General features: G+C 35.4%; 2 protein-coding genes across 2 annotated transcripts; one reads left to right on the top strand and one right to left on the bottom strand.

Moving 5' to 3' along the window:
- Nucleotides 1-1,839: 1,839 nt before the first annotated feature.
- Nucleotides 1,840-14,503, top strand: LOC108677264 (mitochondrial 2-oxoglutarate/malate carrier protein). The gene is made up of 6 exons (XM_018165465.2): nt 1,840-2,095; nt 6,741-6,965; nt 7,745-7,835; nt 11,751-11,964; nt 12,253-12,352; nt 12,524-14,503. Exons 1-6 carry the CDS (start codon nt 2,028-2,030, stop codon nt 12,753-12,755), a joined length of 930 nt encoding a protein of 309 aa, XP_018020954.1. The 5' UTR covers nt 1,840-2,027; the 3' UTR covers nt 12,756-14,503.
- A 115-nt stretch (nt 14,504-14,618) lies between these two features.
- On the bottom strand, nt 14,619-16,770 carry LOC108677265 (DNA-directed RNA polymerase II subunit RPB9). The gene is made up of 4 exons (XM_018165466.1): nt 16,656-16,770; nt 16,117-16,226; nt 15,744-15,875; nt 14,619-15,216 (listed from the first exon to the last, which is right to left on the bottom strand). The coding sequence occupies exons 1-4, from the start codon at nt 16,666-16,668 to the stop codon at nt 15,061-15,063; spliced, it is 411 nt and encodes a 136-aa protein (XP_018020955.1). The 5' UTR covers nt 16,669-16,770; the 3' UTR covers nt 14,619-15,060.
- Between the last annotated feature and the right edge of the window lie 238 nt (nt 16,771-17,008).

Genomic DNA, 17,008 nt, shown 5'->3' with positions numbered 1-17,008 from the left:
ACTGACTCGAAGACTGATACACCGTATCGCCTCTCAAAGCCTCTACAGCAGTCCATCTGGGGGCCCCAAGAAACAGGCTAGCTATCCAATTCTATACAACCTCTAATTTATCCAGTTCCTCCCAGCTGCCACACTCTTTCCAGTTTCCACATCTTTGGCTGTTCCATTAACTACTAGCACCTGGTACTTCTCGCGGCTAAAGCGCACATTAAAATCCATGCCATACTCAATTATGCAGTAGCGTACTCTGAATTTCAACCCTAATTTCACTCATCATTCCCGTCTCATCAGCATTAAGTGCGACAAAGTCTGAGAGCGAGGTATTCGCGACCATCGTGTGAAATCCTCGTTGGTTCAGAGAAGTGGCAGTTCGGTCTGTCGCCACCCTCGAGCTTGCAGTCTTTGTAACATGATTTCCTCACCAGCCCCTTTTTGCGGCAACTGGTAGCTTTCAGGTGGCCGAGGAATGGCCAGCGGTCGGCTAGAACTAATTGGCCTCGGCCGACCGTTGTTTACGTATTATTCCTCGCCTCTCATTGAGTTGCCCTTCTACGTACCGCCCGTCGTGGACTAACTGGAGAGTATTTACGACGTCTGTATCCCCTCATACCTTACACGATGCCTGCATTTGAACAGTTAGTATACGGGATTTTCCCCCCACATTAGAGTATGCTCGTATATAACTAATTTATGGTGAGAAATATCTTTAAAATAGAGGTGGATTCAGATATATATTCAATACCAATCAGTGGAGAATAAATGAATAGTTATACTTCCTCAAGTCTCACAAATTTTCGGTAAGTCGCATGTAAAATGAACACTGATGAACAAAATTTTCCTTTGTCACAACTGAGGTTATACAAAGTTTACATACTTTTTGGTGCTGGCAATGAAATTGCAAAAAAATACATGAATAATTATGTAAAAATTTAGATTGATATTTCATTTACGAGCAGAGTTATAACGAAACAACGAATAGAATCCCATTTGCACCAGCCGAGCCTGCCTGAGGGCTCGCGGTTCTCAACCTGAGCCTTAAGTAGCATTTTTAGTCTTTAATTTAAAACATGCACTCCCACATCTATTCTTCTCAGTCTAGCAGCCATCTCTTCAGTGTGGAAGCTGTAGAGAAGCGGCGACAAGATACATCCTTGTCGAACACCTCTCTTACTTTAAAGTGATGTCGGCGCTGAAGTGTAGGCCTGATGTGGCCTATCACCGATTGTTTTACTTTTCGTGCGTTGTTCACAGAAGATCTAAAATCGTGTAATTTGACTGGATCTTTGTAATTTGACTGACGATTGTTTGAAATAGCTTCTAGAGTCCCACCGGGTTCGATATGGTGCTAGGCATTTCGGCTGCTCTTCACCCAGCCTGTCAGTAGTTAATAATGAAACTGCTCATATTAAGAAAAAACAGTTAACTGTCTGGATGACCATAAAACATTGAGAAGAGCTGATAAGAAAATAGTTACGAGGTCCATCACTTCGCTAATGCACAAGTCTTCAACCCAATCATTAAAAAAACTTCGCCAATTGTAATGTGCGTAGGAGTTGGTATAGTTATACATGACACTATTTTGTCTGTTTGTCAATCTTAATTGAGAACAACACGGACGATAACATCTGACAATGCTATAACAAATTTTCAGGTCACTAAAATAGCATTTATTCAATTAACTTGGCGGTAAATAAAAAATCTGACAACGAAGGCCACGCTCTAACGTCCAACAGTAACTAATACAAGCTTGGGTATCAAACTCTATCTCAACTCTCAATGTATTCCTTCATAACTCTATCGGTAAGGGTTATGTGTGGTTCAGTTGTGTATAATGAGGCAATATTTCGCAGTGAGTTGCAACTTGCAAGCCACCACCGTTAGATTGTTTACCTGGTGAAATTTTCTGAATCTGCATAGACATCGTGAAAACAGCTGAGAATATTCAAATTATCTATCATCTCCTTCCGAACTTGTCGGTCAGTTCGTGACTTGAATTCGTGACTGCTCTTGCTCTCGTACTTAGCAACATGGCGAAGGTTGAGGAAAAGGGCAAGATTCCCAACGGAATTAAATTCTTGTTTGGAGGATTGGCTGGGTGAGTATTTTGCTGTATTATTTTTCACAGATAAAATATTTTAATATACCTGAAACCTGACAGTCGCTATAACTTAGGTTAGTTTTGTTACTTTGTAATAATTGTAGGCGCTTCTTAAGTTCTTACCTAACTATATCAATAATTTTTTTGAAAAGTAATTTTAACGACTCGCATAGTTGTTCAATGGGTTAACAAATTCAAGTTTTCATTACAGAGATGAGTATATTACTTTCCCGTTTTGTTATTGCTAACCTAATTTACATGTTATGCAAACATTTTGCACTTTGCAGTTGGATTACTGGGCGAAGTGGCTCTGAGCCTCTGGCAGACTGGCAAACTGTAGCCTAATTTAAAAAGTTTTAACCAATATGCATCATCATTAATTATAAATTATGGTTGCAAGATTGAAAATTATTACATATTACTGAAATTTTACAGCTTGATTATGATTTTTTGTTAGCAATTAGGATTAGGTAGATACTAGATAGTATTCAATTTATCTAGCAGGAGTATTGCTAGTTCTGCAAAAATGGTAAGAAACCTCTGTAGCTATGGCTTTAGTATGGAGATTGGAGACTGGAGTGAGCTGTCATCATCACTCAATACCATTAACTTCATGACAAGACCTTTGTTGCTGGCCTTCAAGATAGGGCCACTATTTTGTATGACTTAAAAAAGTTTCTTAATTATTTTATGGCAATCAAATCCTTCTAATCATAATTTCTGACTTATTTACTAGGGTTTTTATTGACCAGAAGCAAGCTAAGTGCAGTATCTGCTGAGTGGCAAATTGCATGTCATTGATATTAGATATAATTCATGCCTGCATGTATGCAGTATGCTTAATATCGAAACCACTTAAAATGTTATAGCACTTATGTTGCCAGCATAGTGTCATACCACGGATTTTTTAGAATCAGTTCATTTTTAATTTCCTCATTTACTCACAATTTAAACCAATTTCTTATGCATGATAATGCAGGTATCCAGGATATACTTTACTGCAGGGTTGGCGATTTTTTTTATTTTTTTTTTAAATCAAAAATCAATGATTTTTTTGATTTTTTCATGATTTTTTTTATTTATTTGATTTTTTTGATTTTTTCAACTTTTTTGTCTTTTTGATGTGTTATTTTTTATGTTGCAATTTGCCTACTAACAATAACAGTATATTGATCATAATGGATGGCTAAAAAGGGCACTTATTGCCTTCAATAATGGCCAACAGGCCAAGGTTGTGTTTACCACTTAGGGATTTTTGGGTAAACAATTATTGATAAGTCTATTCATTAGCTTTGTAAAGTTTGTATGGAGCAAGGTAATAAGCTAAATATTGACCATTTAACTGGCTTCAATATACAAAAACACTTCAGGAATGCAGATCTTCTAAACATTGAAAAGTCACATAACAGTACGTAACAGATAGGTAGCTGATAGCACAGTGCACAGCACTATCAATAGATGCACTAGTTTTATGTCCTAAAAATCTACCAGACTCTACCCTCTATACACACCGACTAGTAGTGACTGTAGCTGATAGCACAGTGCACAACACTATCAATAGATCCACTAGTTTTATGTCCTAAAAATCTACCAGACTCTACCCTCTATACACACCGACTAGTAGTGACTGTAGATGGTAGCACAGTGCACAGCACTATCAATAGATCTATGTACTAGTTTTATGTCCTATAAATCTACCAGACTCTACCTCTATACACTCCAACTAGTAGTGACTGAGTGACTGACTGCACTGTTCCCATTTAATTCAGACCAATAAACCAATACTAAATTTACACTGAACGATAACCAAACAAACCTCATACGACTTGAAACAAGACTTAAGTTATGAGAAAATCTAATACTGTTTGAAATAAACATGTGCATAATTCAAACATTTTATATCCATTCACTGCATTTATTTATTTTATATATAGTCTTATAATTGTAATTGTTTTGTTTCTAGTTTTAAATTCACATATTTAAAGATTGAAATTAAATATTTTATTTAGAATACTCGTATTAGGGTGGTAAATCTTTCTAATTGCCTAAAAGGTCAATACAATCTCAACCTCTCAATATACAGGGTGGGGGAGAACCAATTGAGCAGTTTTGAGGTAAAATAAAAGAATAATGGAGGTCAGGGTGGAATTCTAGAAATGGAGGTTCACTTATAAAAAAGCTTTCCACCCAAGGTGGAATGCTTTCCTTAGATACAGTGCTCTGCCAGGTGGCGGAGGATCAAAAGAGGAGGATTCAATGAAGAGGAGGATCAAAAGTGGACAAACTGTTTCAGTTGTATAGTACCTCAGATTTGTTATAAAATTGTTTGAATGTCTCTTGTTTGATAGATATTCTCTATTTTTCTTTTATTTAATGGATTTTTTGAAAATTTTCCAGGCTTTTTGTTTGTAATGATCAAGTTTAAGTTAAGTATTTAGTTAGCCAGTACTGTAGAACATATACCATATTTGGGGGCGGGGCTTATGGGCACAACCAATCACAGCTGGAAAGCATCCCCATCAACCAATCACAGCTTGAAAGCATCCCCAGCAACCAATCACAGCTGGAAAGCATCCCCATCAACCAATCACAGCTTGAAAGCATCCCCAGCAACCAATCACAGCTAGAAAGCAGATAACATTACAACTCCATTAACCAATCACAGCTGGAAAGCTGGAAGGGGTTAAAATCACAATCCCATAAACCAATCACAGTTGAAAAGTGATAGGATATGTATAATGTATATAATAAAATGGACTGGAAGTGGAAAGTTCCTGGACTTTCCAACCTTTCAGGTCCTGCTTTCCAATATGCTATGTGTACTGGTTAATTTAATATCCCTCTAGAATTCCACACTGATGGAGGTACATAAATAAAAAAGTTTATTTTCCTAGAAGTTAGCATAACATACCATTTAGAATACTTATGTTTTGAAAACAATATCTGGAAGATGGGGGCTATTAGCTGCAACACACTGTTGGAGTCGTTTTCGGAGGAGGGAGTAACCGTGATCGCGAATTCCGATCGCTATGCTGCAATGTTGCAAAATTTCTTGCAGCCCATGATAGAAAACATTGTTGAAAATGAAGCATTGCAAGACGTGTGATTCCAGCAGGATGGGGCTACAGCTCACACAGCCCAAATGTCACCCAATGTTTTGAAACGCATGTTTCCCGGACGTCTGGTGTTTCTGAGGGGTGATTTACACTGGCCTGTGATGTCACTTGATTTGAGCATTTGTGATTTCTTTTTTTTGGAGACATCTAAAAGAGAAGTTCAGAAGTTGCCCTCACACCCTACCACAGCAAAGGGGATGGATTATTGCAGCAGAGGTTATGGCCATCCTTGCCATATGTGTGAACGTGCTGTAGGAAACTTCCGAGAACAACTCCAACAGCGTGATGCAGCTAACAAACCCCATTTTCCTGATATTGTTTGCAAAACATAAGTATTTTAAATGGTATGTTATGCTAATCTTGAGGTAAATAAACTTTTTTCTTTATGTACCACCATTACTCTTTTATTTTGCCCCACAACTGTTCAATAAGTGCTGCCCCACCCTGTATAAGCTAGCTAACACATTTAAATTGTATATTGTAATCAATATATAACAAATAGTCAAATAGTTAAAGACTAGTACTTATAGCCTTATAAGAATTAGCTAAGCTGCTAGCTACGTACAATGTATTGCACACTTGATGCCTCTGTACCAAAAACATTCAATTTATTGGAACCTAATACACACTAAAGGCAACAAGTTTATATGCCAATTTGTCATTTATAGTACATTTATACTAAACCATGAATAACAATACCTCAATATAAATTAAAGACTGCCACTCAATATATTTAAATATATGAAAAAATCAAAAAAATCGAAAAAATAGAAAAAATCATGATTTTTTATAAAAAAATCAAGTGATTTAATCATTTTGATTTAATCATTGCCAACCCTGCTTTACTGGTCTACATATAGGACTCAAAAATGAACTTGAGGGAGAGTCTAAAAAACTCTGTGCTTTGCCACCATGGTTGCCAGCCCTAAATTCTGTCACTTGTAATGATAAATTTTATGAATAAATTAAAAATTTAGCCACAACATTCTGTTGAAATTGAAACCAATTCAGAATTTTTATCATAGAAATTGAAATCAAACTTAAAATATAAATTTAAATTTGAATTTGAAAAATTTAGTTTTTATAGGAATTGAAATCAAGTTAATTTTGAGAAATGGCTGGCATAGTAAAGCCAGGATTTTTTTGGACTCTTCTAGTTTGAGTCATATGAGAAGACCAGTAGAGCATGATGGTTACTATCATTATCATGCATTGATATCGAGTAAAGAAAATTAATTAGAATTTCTCATTTGATACTTTGGCAGCGAGTTAATTACAGAGTCTGCTAAGTAGTGACTTTTGTCATTGAAGGTATTCATTTTGTTGAGAGAGCTGCCTATTCATTTCTTTGGGAGAAATGAAAATTCCTATCCAATGCCTGAAAGTCTTTTAGACTGGTACAGTATATATTTAATTGATTGCTATCAGACCTGAAATTTTACATATACCAATTTCAAGTCAAATGACGTGAAGAAATTAACTATTACATTGCAATTTATTGGTATGTTGATTTATGATATTTTCAGAATGGGAGCCACGTGTTTTGTTCAACCTCTGGACCTGGTAAAGAACAGGATGCAGGTGGCCACTAGCAAAGAGCACAAGACCAGCCTTCATGTTATCAAACACATAGTCAAGACTGAGGGAGCCATGGCCATGTATTCAGGACTCTCTGCTGGACTGCTCAGACAAGCCACTTATACCACTACACGTCTTGGAATCTATACATGGCTTTTTGAAAAAGCATCAGGGTCTGTATCAATCAATTGGTGCATTTTTAAGGTTTTCTTCTAGTTATGGCGTGTTGAATTTAAGTGCAAAATATAACCTTGAAAAGTTTTATGGCTGAGGAACAACATGACAGCAATGCAGACTTCTTATTTTTTTATTAAAGAAATAGGGAGAAAAACTTGATGATTCAAAATTTTTGCCTGTCTAGAATGCTAATTGGTGATGCTCAATCTTGAGGAAGGCTACTGTATTTATTATAGCTACCATTTTTAAGAAAAGATATTGCCTCCATTAAGAATCTGAGATAAGGAATTAAATCTTTGGACAAATTGTTGATTAATTGAATGTTTTCTTCATTTTTTGGTACCGGTATGGAATTTATGATGTTAGAATCTGTGTGAAAATTTTGAACACTTGAAAGTCAATGCTGTTGATAATTTCAGCTCTAGTAAATAATTATTATTATTCTCACCTACTGCAATTTTAACTGTTGTGAAAGTATGTAATTCATTTAAATTGTACACATCCATTTTAAATTAAATTTAATTTAAATTTTAAACATTTTTAATTTTAATTAATTAAATTGTACATTACATTTTAATTAATGAAAATATAAATTGTTTATATGTGCTTAACTTAAACTTTGTGAGAAATATCTAAAGTGTATAATGTTTTTTGTGAATAATTATCATATCAAATGCATTGAAACTTGTCTCTTTTTCTTGGAGGTCGATGACGTAACAATGATGAAAATTATTTTTTCTATGCCCTTGAGACCTATTCATACCTTTTCTTGCAGGCCTTCTGGAGAGCCTCCAAATTTTGTCACAAAGGCTGGCCTAGGCATGGTGGCAGGTGTTGTTGGCTCATTTGTTGGCACCCCAGCTGAAGTGAGATTTTTTACAATTTTTTCAGGAGACTTGATTTTTTTAATTCATATAATTTTGTTTATATAATCAAATTATCTTTTCACTTCAATCTACAACAGAAATGACCTATTTGAGGAGTAATTTTCAATGTGAATGGAAAATTATGTGCTTTCCATCATTTTTACAACACTTCTCTTTAACTTCACTTCTTGTTGTTTGTTTGTTTGTCTGCATCAAATCTTATAATCGATATTTAACACACTTCTACCTCTCCAATCGATCTGAAATTTTGCACACTTGCTTAAAGTTGGAGACAATGCATGAACCAATTGACAGAATAAATAATTTAACCCTTTCACGGGTAAGTTACCATATATGATCACTTTAAATCGCGTCTCAAAAAGCCTCACCACGGCTTCCTGTTTGTTTTTGAGGCATCCTTATAATGCCTGAGCCAATCACTAATTATCTGACCATCGTTCTATCTATAGCATCACCAGCTGCAAAGTCCACAAATTGAAATATGAGCATTTAAATAAAGGTTTTGACTAGGAAAATGGAATTGACGCTCTTTCCGCATTTTCTTCAAAAGGTGGAAGTGTCAATATATACTGATATAAGAGTCTGACAGTTCAGTGTACTGTGACAGTTCAGAGTACTCGGAGAGTAGTAGTGGGTCACGCTTGTTATGGTCGGTGGGAGCACGTGCCACGTTTTGCTGGTTTTAGCTTGAAAGTAAACGAAAGAGAAGTAAATGAAAGAGACATGAGTGAAAAGTGATTAAAAGTGAGAAGTGATTAAAAGAAAATAAGAAATTGTGTGATTTTGGACTTTGGTGGACGTGGTTGGTCATGAATAACTGACTAAATTGTGTGACTACTGACTACGGCCATATGTATACCTACTTGGCAACTGCAAGTCTGCAATCTGCATAATTGTAATTGTCACCTGTCCCATGCAGAAACTACCTAGTAACCTTTCTTTCACTAGCCTCTTGCTGTCCTTTTTTCACTACTATGATGTAGGCTTACCTACTCTCCTACATTGGTTTGCACTTTATCCCAGTCCCAATAATAACAAAGTAACCATGTGAAACAAATCAAGCAACAATACCTAGTACCTAATGTAAATATTTCCCCTTTGTTGTCACCCTGCCCCCTAACCAAAGATAGCTTATTCAAAGTGTATTGTTTGTTCTGTTCTCTCTGTGTTGGCTGTTGCTGTTGTTTCTTTCTGTTTCATCCGAGAAAAATTCAGAACTGATAGGTTAGGCAGAATATATTTTTCCCTCCAATATTGGTGGTGTGTGTGAGTTGCTGTATAAGAAGGCACATTGCTGTATAAAACCAACAACAATTCAATAATGGGCAAACAAATGCCAGCCAAAAAGCGGGTGGTTAGCAATGAGAATAGCGAGATCAAAGCTGACCAAGTGGAGTGCTCCAGGTGCAAAACCTGGTACTCCACACAAACCCTTGGAATTGACCACTGGTCAAACTCAAAAATAAAGCAATCATACATTGCCTGTAGAAAGTGCATACTGGCTCTTAGAGATGAAAATAGTATGCTTAAGAAAAGAGTCTCAGAGTTGGAAGAGATCATTAATAAAGCTAATCAGGCTGAGACAGCAAACCTGCCTGGCCCTTCCACTGCCAATAAGGCTGAACTAGAAGCTGAAATAGAGGAGGGCACTATCAATGAAGTTGGCACTACAGAGTATGCTAATAAAATTAAGACTAGTCAAAAGCCAAAACAGACCAGCATCCCTAAAGTCTGTGGCACTGACATAGATGGAATGGCTGCCTATAAACGATAATCTCAGAATAGAATAGCTAAGCCTCCCATTGTCATGGTGGGGGACAGTATAATTGGATCCCTTAGGGGAAAAGTAAGTGTAAATGAGGCTGGGAGTGAGATTGTATGCTTGAGTGGAGCAGATATTGTCAAAATTAAAGGTCCCCAACAAACATTGAGAATCTTAAGGTGGTGTGCCAAGAAGAATGGTATAAAATACCAGTCAGCATCTGCAAATCATTGGTCGAGACGTATAAAAATAGACTGGTGTCTGTTGAGCTGAATAAAGGGTATTCAACCAAGTATTAAATTAAAATAATGCTGATTTATTGTTTGTACGAATACTTTTTTCACCCCGAAAAGTGAACATGTTGCATTGTTTTTTGTTGCATTGAGATTTAATTTCTTTTGATAGTATTTTTGAATACTATGCGTCTCTATACATAATTTAAATCACTTTTCCTGTTAAGTTTGTGTACTTACATACACTAAAATACGATTTTTCAAGTGTACGAATATTTATTTCCCCCCACTGTGTTTATTTATTTTGGCAACTTGATTAAATTTAATTAAATTGAATTTTTATGTTTCTAATTTTTCATTTGCATAAACTGAATTTTAATTATAAAGAAAAATTTTGTGTACTGATTGCATTTATTGAATTCTTCAAGTGCGATTTAAACCTTCAATAGGCAGAATTTGCAAAAATTCATAGAAATAAATATATTGTATAATACTTCTTACTTTCTTGAAATGGTTTCAGAAATTTCAATTTATGGATATTTCAATGCTTGCCCGCTAAAGGGTTAAAAAAAACTTCTACATCAAGAAAAATTTTAAAATAATTTTGTCTGCTACAAATCTTATAATCGGTATTTAACATGCTTCTGCATGTCCAATCGATATGAAATTTTGTACACTTGCATAAAGTTGGAGACAATGCCTGAACCAATCGACAGAATAAATAATTTTAAAATTTAACATTTTTTTTATTATAAAGAAATATTTTGAAATAATTTTGTCTGCTTCAAATCTTATAATCTATATTTAACACACTTCTACCTATCCAATCGATCTGAAATTTTGCAAACTTGCATAAAATCAGAGACAATTTATGATTCAGTTGACAGAATAAATGAATTTGAAAATTTTTAAAATTTTTATGTATTAAAAAATTTAAAAACACTACTTTTTTAATATTTGAAAACAAAAATTAGAAATTATTGTACATGTGTAACATCAGAGATACTGGATACTTTAGAAGTGTCTTAAATAATATACGTTTAAAAATTACTTGTTAAAGACAACACTTCCAAAGAATCCAGGGTCTCCAATCTTACAGATGTACAATGAATTTCTCATTTAATTTTAGAATATGAAAAAAATTAAATTTTCAATTTTTTTAATATATAAATTTTTTCAATATATAATTTTTTTTAATTATTTATTCTATTAATTGATTCATGCATTACCTATGACTTCACACAAGTGTGCAAAATTTCAGATCAATTAGACAGGTAAAAGTGTGTCAAATATCAGTTATAAGATTTGTAGCTGACAAATTATTTTTTCAATTTTTTGTAATATTGAAAAAAAAATTATTTATTTTTAAAATCATTTATTTTGACATTTGATTCATGCATTGTCTCCAACTTTACACAAGTGTGCAAAATTTCAGATCGATAGGATAAGTAGAAGTGTATTAAATTTCGATTACAAGATTTGTAGCAGACAGACAAACAAACAAACGGACAAGAAGTGAAGTTAAAGAGAAGTGTTTTTTTTTTTAAAGTTAAAAAAAAGTAATTTTAAGCGCATATTATTTAATTGTTAATAAGGACTCTCGAGTTAAAATTAATCTTTCTTGTCAAGTTCTTATCAATCATTACATAGACCTGGTTAACATATCATTTCCATCTCACCATCATTATTTTTTCTCCATTCTTGGTTGTTTGATAGTGGCTGCAAGTGCAGTCCAAACAAATTCATGGTATCCTTGCTTATAATTTGAGAAAAAAAGTATGCATTATTAGCTTATCATACCTTAATACGTCATTAGTGGTACTCATTTGTGCTTATTCTAAACCCTTTTTATTCACGGGAAGACAAGTACAATTTGCTAAAATATTTATTACATTTCAGGTGTCACTTATCCGCATGACATCTGATGGACGTTTGCCCCCTGCGGAGCGTCGTAACTACAAGAACGTCGTAGACGCGTTGGTGCGCATCGTGTCTGAAGAAGGGCTCTTCACGCTGTGGCGTGGCGCCGTGCCTACCATGGGACGCGCCATGGTCGTCAACGCAGCCCAGCTCGCCTCGTACTCTCAAGCAAAACAGAGCCTCCTGCAAACTGGTGAGCTGGGGCTGGCTGTGCATCACGACTCCCGAGTATGTTAGGGTGATGAACCTTTTTCTAGTTATTCATGATCAAACAAATGTTCAATCATAATGAAAAGTTCAATAATTTTATTTAAAAAAATCTCTATTCATTAACTGATCATTTTATTTTTATGGAAACTAAAGAATAGTATAATTGATAATAACGTACATAGGTATAGTTAACCTCAGCGATATTTTCAAATTTAACAATTTTTATTCCGATTGTTCTAAGTCTATTACATCATTTTAATTTCTCCTCTAGGTTACTTCTCTGAAAACATATTTCTGCACTTCTGCGCCTCCATGATCTCTGGGCTTGTAACTACTGCAGCATCCATGCCTGTGGATATTGCCAAAACCAGGTAGGTAAACCCATTGAAATATGCCTCTTATTTTCATTGTTATTATCTGTGTGAACTATTTTTTATTTAATGGTAATTTAGTTAATGGGATTGTTTTAACCATGGATAACTTCTGAGTAAATTTGTGTATCTGGGTAGAATTTTTGGTATAAATATCAAGTAATTTTTCAGGATCCAGAACATGAAGATGATCGACGGAAAACCTGAGTACAAAGGAGCAGTGGATGTACTCACGAAGGTTGTGAAGAAAGAAGGGTTCTTTTCGTTATGGAAGGGCTTTACCCCGTACTACATGCGGCTCGGGCCTCACACTGTCCTAACCTTCATCTTCCTCGAGCAAATGAATAAATTCTATAAACGAGTCGTGCTGGGAGAAGCCGATGCTGCAGGTGGCGGGCTCTGAGAGGTGTGTTGTGTGTACAATAAAGCTAAAGTGCCACTCTGACGAAACTTCATGTTTTTTCTAGTATCAATCGCGAACGCTGGTTGTTATTATGACTTATCTGTAATTTTGTTCTAAAAGGAGCCAGTAAATTTGTTCTGAAAGGAGCCAATGTTCGATGGTTTTGGCCTATAATTTAGTTCAGTGGCAAATAAAGGCACGATTTGATGCTTCTTGGACTAATATGGGTTCGCTCAGGGGGAATTTTGAGCGAATCAGTCGGCAATTATTTTCTTAAATATGAATGTATTATTTTGTCATTGCGTAATCGAAGATGTACCGAGCTCAAATTATATGAAGTTGTTGAAAGCTTTTTGACGACTGAGGACAGCATTTAAATTAACCGTGCAGGTTAGCTGCGTACTCACTGTTAGCCCAATGTTGTGTTGTTGCTAGGCTAGGTATTATTATTTAGCATTAGTAAAAGCTGATGCAATTATTATTTTTTTAGAGTACCTGGGCCATTGTTGATTAAATTGTGTACTTAGTGATGACGACTTCGAACCTCACCTGATCTGAAAGGTAAAGGTTATGTTTTCAGTTGTGTTACGCTCTGAAATGTACAGAAATATTTGTTCTACCTATTTTTTAACGGCCGAACTACTTGCCTCAACATTTATGTCAACATTTCCTAATCATTTATTTATTCATATCGTGATATTCTCAAAAATAAATTTCTGACTTATACTCATCGAGATGGCTTGCCTCACGGAGTTATAATGAATGATTTTCTAGTTAATGTAAAGAAAAAATTGCAAATTCCCATGATCCTAAGAAGTCCGTGGCTGAAGTCGTGCCAATAACCTTCCATGACTCTTAAGATGTCGAAAGCTGAGACGCCGCGTCACAAACGCCGACATGATTAAACTTTTTTTGCTAAGTACTTAAGTGCGTCAAAATTATATATCTGTCTGCATTCATGGATATTGACCTGTGTTAATCACTACTCGCTCTAGTCAACGTATCTCTCCTTGCAATAATTCGATCATGTGTTAGTTGATCTATTTCGTCGTCGCATCTGAGTCTTCCCTAATGTTACAATTGTATGTGTGAACGAAATATATCATGTTTATTCGTTAACTTATGACCATCATGCTGGTTCCATTAAATATTTTTGGGCCCTGGGGAAAACGTTTTGTTAGCTAATAATAGTTAAAAAATTTATTTTGATTTGTTGAAATATAGATGTTAGATGAAAATTTGAAACTCACTTTGTGCATTGGATTGTATCGCTCAAATGGTCACCGCTGAATATGCGTCACGCTCCATTGTGATTAGCGTTGTTGAGCAATCTTCCTTAAGTGAAGTCTTTGCTCCTGTCCGTTTTCTATTCATTTACTCTTCCCAGATTAGGATTTGGCAGTTAAGATGTCATATTTTGACTAAAAGACTCGCATTTTCGTGCACTCTTTGTTGTAGTATGCAAATTATCTGACCAGTAGCAGCAGTGAGTTTTGAAATCAATGGAGTTATACCCTAATAGCCGGACATGTGCTAGTTTCACTCGCATAGTTGTACATATATTTCGGTCGTGTTACAAAGCAGTTCATAGGGGACAGGATTCTTGAAATACTTACGACGATCTGACAGTCGGGTGCAACGGTTGTTATTTGCTTGTGTGAAGACCTAATCGTAACGATCTCTGAGAATCCGTCCTCTAGGTCAGGTAAAGGGTTTGTGTATATTAAAATAAATATGACATGGTTATATTCCTTTCTTTCGTTTTTAACCTGAAACTACTACGTCTGAAGAAATTGCAAAAAAATCTGTATGGACTCGAGATTAAAAATCTCCATATCGTCGACAATAGGCTTGAAACTAAAATTAATACCAAAATTTAATTACGATGTAATCTTTCACGATTTGCTCGTGAATTTTCATACTTAAGGCGATAATTTAGCTAGATATCAACAAGGTGTTTTTGTACTTCAAACCTAGGTAGTAGACATGAGATGGCTTAGCGTATTCTCACACATATATCCCTAAACAAATGACAGATAAAATAAATCAGAAACCGGATGAATTGCTCTATAGATGCCCACATTCACTTATGTTAGCAGGTTTACCATCTCTCACACGGAGAAAGTGTTAAAAGAACGACAATAATCATGAAATATCCATACACCATGTCTTGCCGAACAAGCGCACACACCTCCCAGACCAAAGTTAGGGCAGGCGCACTGACGTTTCCTTCCACTAATGTAATAGACAAAATATAACTAGGAATACAATTGTACGAGCACAAGGAGCGACACTTGCGTAAGGATTATTCAGTCCAACGGTGCATGCAGTCAGTGTTGCAGCAGACGTAGTAAAGCCTCATCTCGTCATCAGCGCGACGAGTTTGCGCCTGGAAAAATACAGCGTCTCTTGTCTTGCAGCGCGGGCACGGGTGGTCGTAGGTGTGCGGTAACGTTGGGTCCTGAAAAACCGATAAATAAACACAAAACTGCAAAGTATCATGTTTACACAATTTCTTGAAGCCGATGCACCGACGCCATGAATAACGGCTTAGATGTCACAATTTCTTGACTAAATCTCGAGGACAGTAGCGAGGAGGACGAAACGGGAAGAGGAAGTATGAGAATTTAATGTGCGATGGGAATGTGAAGTAAACTGTGAAGCACCTGATGGTGTTATGTGAGGAGCATAAGAGAGAAGTATGAATTATGATAAAGGTGATTATTATTCAGGTGAAAGTTATGGTAAGGGGGTGAGGGAGAACAGGTGAAAAGAAGTTGCTGTGATTGCGGGTTTATTGGAGTGAGTTGTTGAAATAAATATGCTTGTCCATATCCAGCAAGGAAACTGACTTTTTTATCCTCATTATACTCTTTTGCTTCCATGATCTTGAGTACAGAGAGAGTTATAAATTCAGATACAATTAGCATGATCAGAATTTAAACAAGACAAACTTCTGGCATGTACATAAGGCCGTGTATATCTTACCGTTATAACTTCAGGGTTGATGTGACGTAACTCATCAATCTCATGCATGAGTTTGTTCACATAAATGCAGTTATTGTCAGCCACCATTTTATAATCGCAGTTACGACAAGCATACATCAGGATCTTCTTTTCCTGTAATTGCATAAATCCAAAAAAATAAGAAAAGAAAAATACTCTATGCTAATTAATCTGAAATTTTTCAATTAATTTCACTGGCATCCACAAATTAAATTAAATAATTATATGATTTATCCAGTTCAACTAAAATATGTATATGTATCATGAAGATCATTGAATAATATAATTAAAATTGCTTTTATAACATGACAGAACATTTTGTAGCTTACAAAATACATAAGATTTTGCAGCTTACTTTATCTTCCTTGGGGTAAAGCATGTTGTTGCACTCTTGACAAAACCTGATGCCAACATAGCCCTGGTTGGTGCTTGCTGACGACTCCCCCACAACAGCTGCATCACCTCCTACACAACAAGTGTTCATAACATCACAGAAATGCTAAAAGGGATGAAAAATGTTAAGTATTTATCATTTGCAGTAAATGTTTATCTCATATTAACTTAAATATTTCATAATAGGAGGCTCAGAGTTATGAGGTTCCCACAGACTACTGTTCATTGAAATTCTACTAGTAAATTAAACAACAAATTTCTGGATTAAAATTTAAGATGACCGGAATGTGAATTGCAGATCATCATGGCTCATAGCAAAATTTATGAAAATTTATTTACATATACAGCTGCAATTAATTTTCTTTCTGAATTCCTAAGAACAAACAATTTACATCTTAAGTAAAGAACACAGGTGTTAATTGAATGGAGGATTGCATGTGTCAACTGCATGGACCTCCTGCTGTTTTACAGTAAAGAAATTAATACTAATATTATACTCACCAGAATAACTCATGCTTAGAAAACAGTTGGCTGAAATAATTTTTTAGCAACCAAACTTATGACATCAAAGCTTCTCTATTGATTTACACTAAGTTTCAGGAATCTGAAATATGGTGAGAACTGAATTACAAGTGAAATAAACATTAAATAAGTATAAAAATATTCATTCAACAGCTTAGACATGACTGCAATGTGTATCATATATGGTACCATCAACTGGGGTGACTTTGGCCACACCTACAACAGAAACAAATGGCACTGCCATTTGTTTCTGCTATAGGTGTGGAATTCTAGAGGGATATTAAATTAACCAGTACACATAACATATTGGAAAGCACTAAGCAGGACCTGAA

Source organism: Hyalella azteca, unplaced genomic scaffold (assembly GCF_000764305.2).
Source record: "Hyalella azteca isolate HAZT.00-mixed unplaced genomic scaffold, Hazt_2.0.2 contig4936, whole genome shotgun sequence".
In the NCBI taxonomy this organism is placed as follows: Eukaryota; Metazoa; Arthropoda; class Malacostraca; order Amphipoda; family Hyalellidae; genus Hyalella; species Hyalella azteca.
The sequence above is the reverse complement of the archived record's forward strand: the minus strand, read 5'-3'. Positions and strand labels throughout refer to the sequence as shown.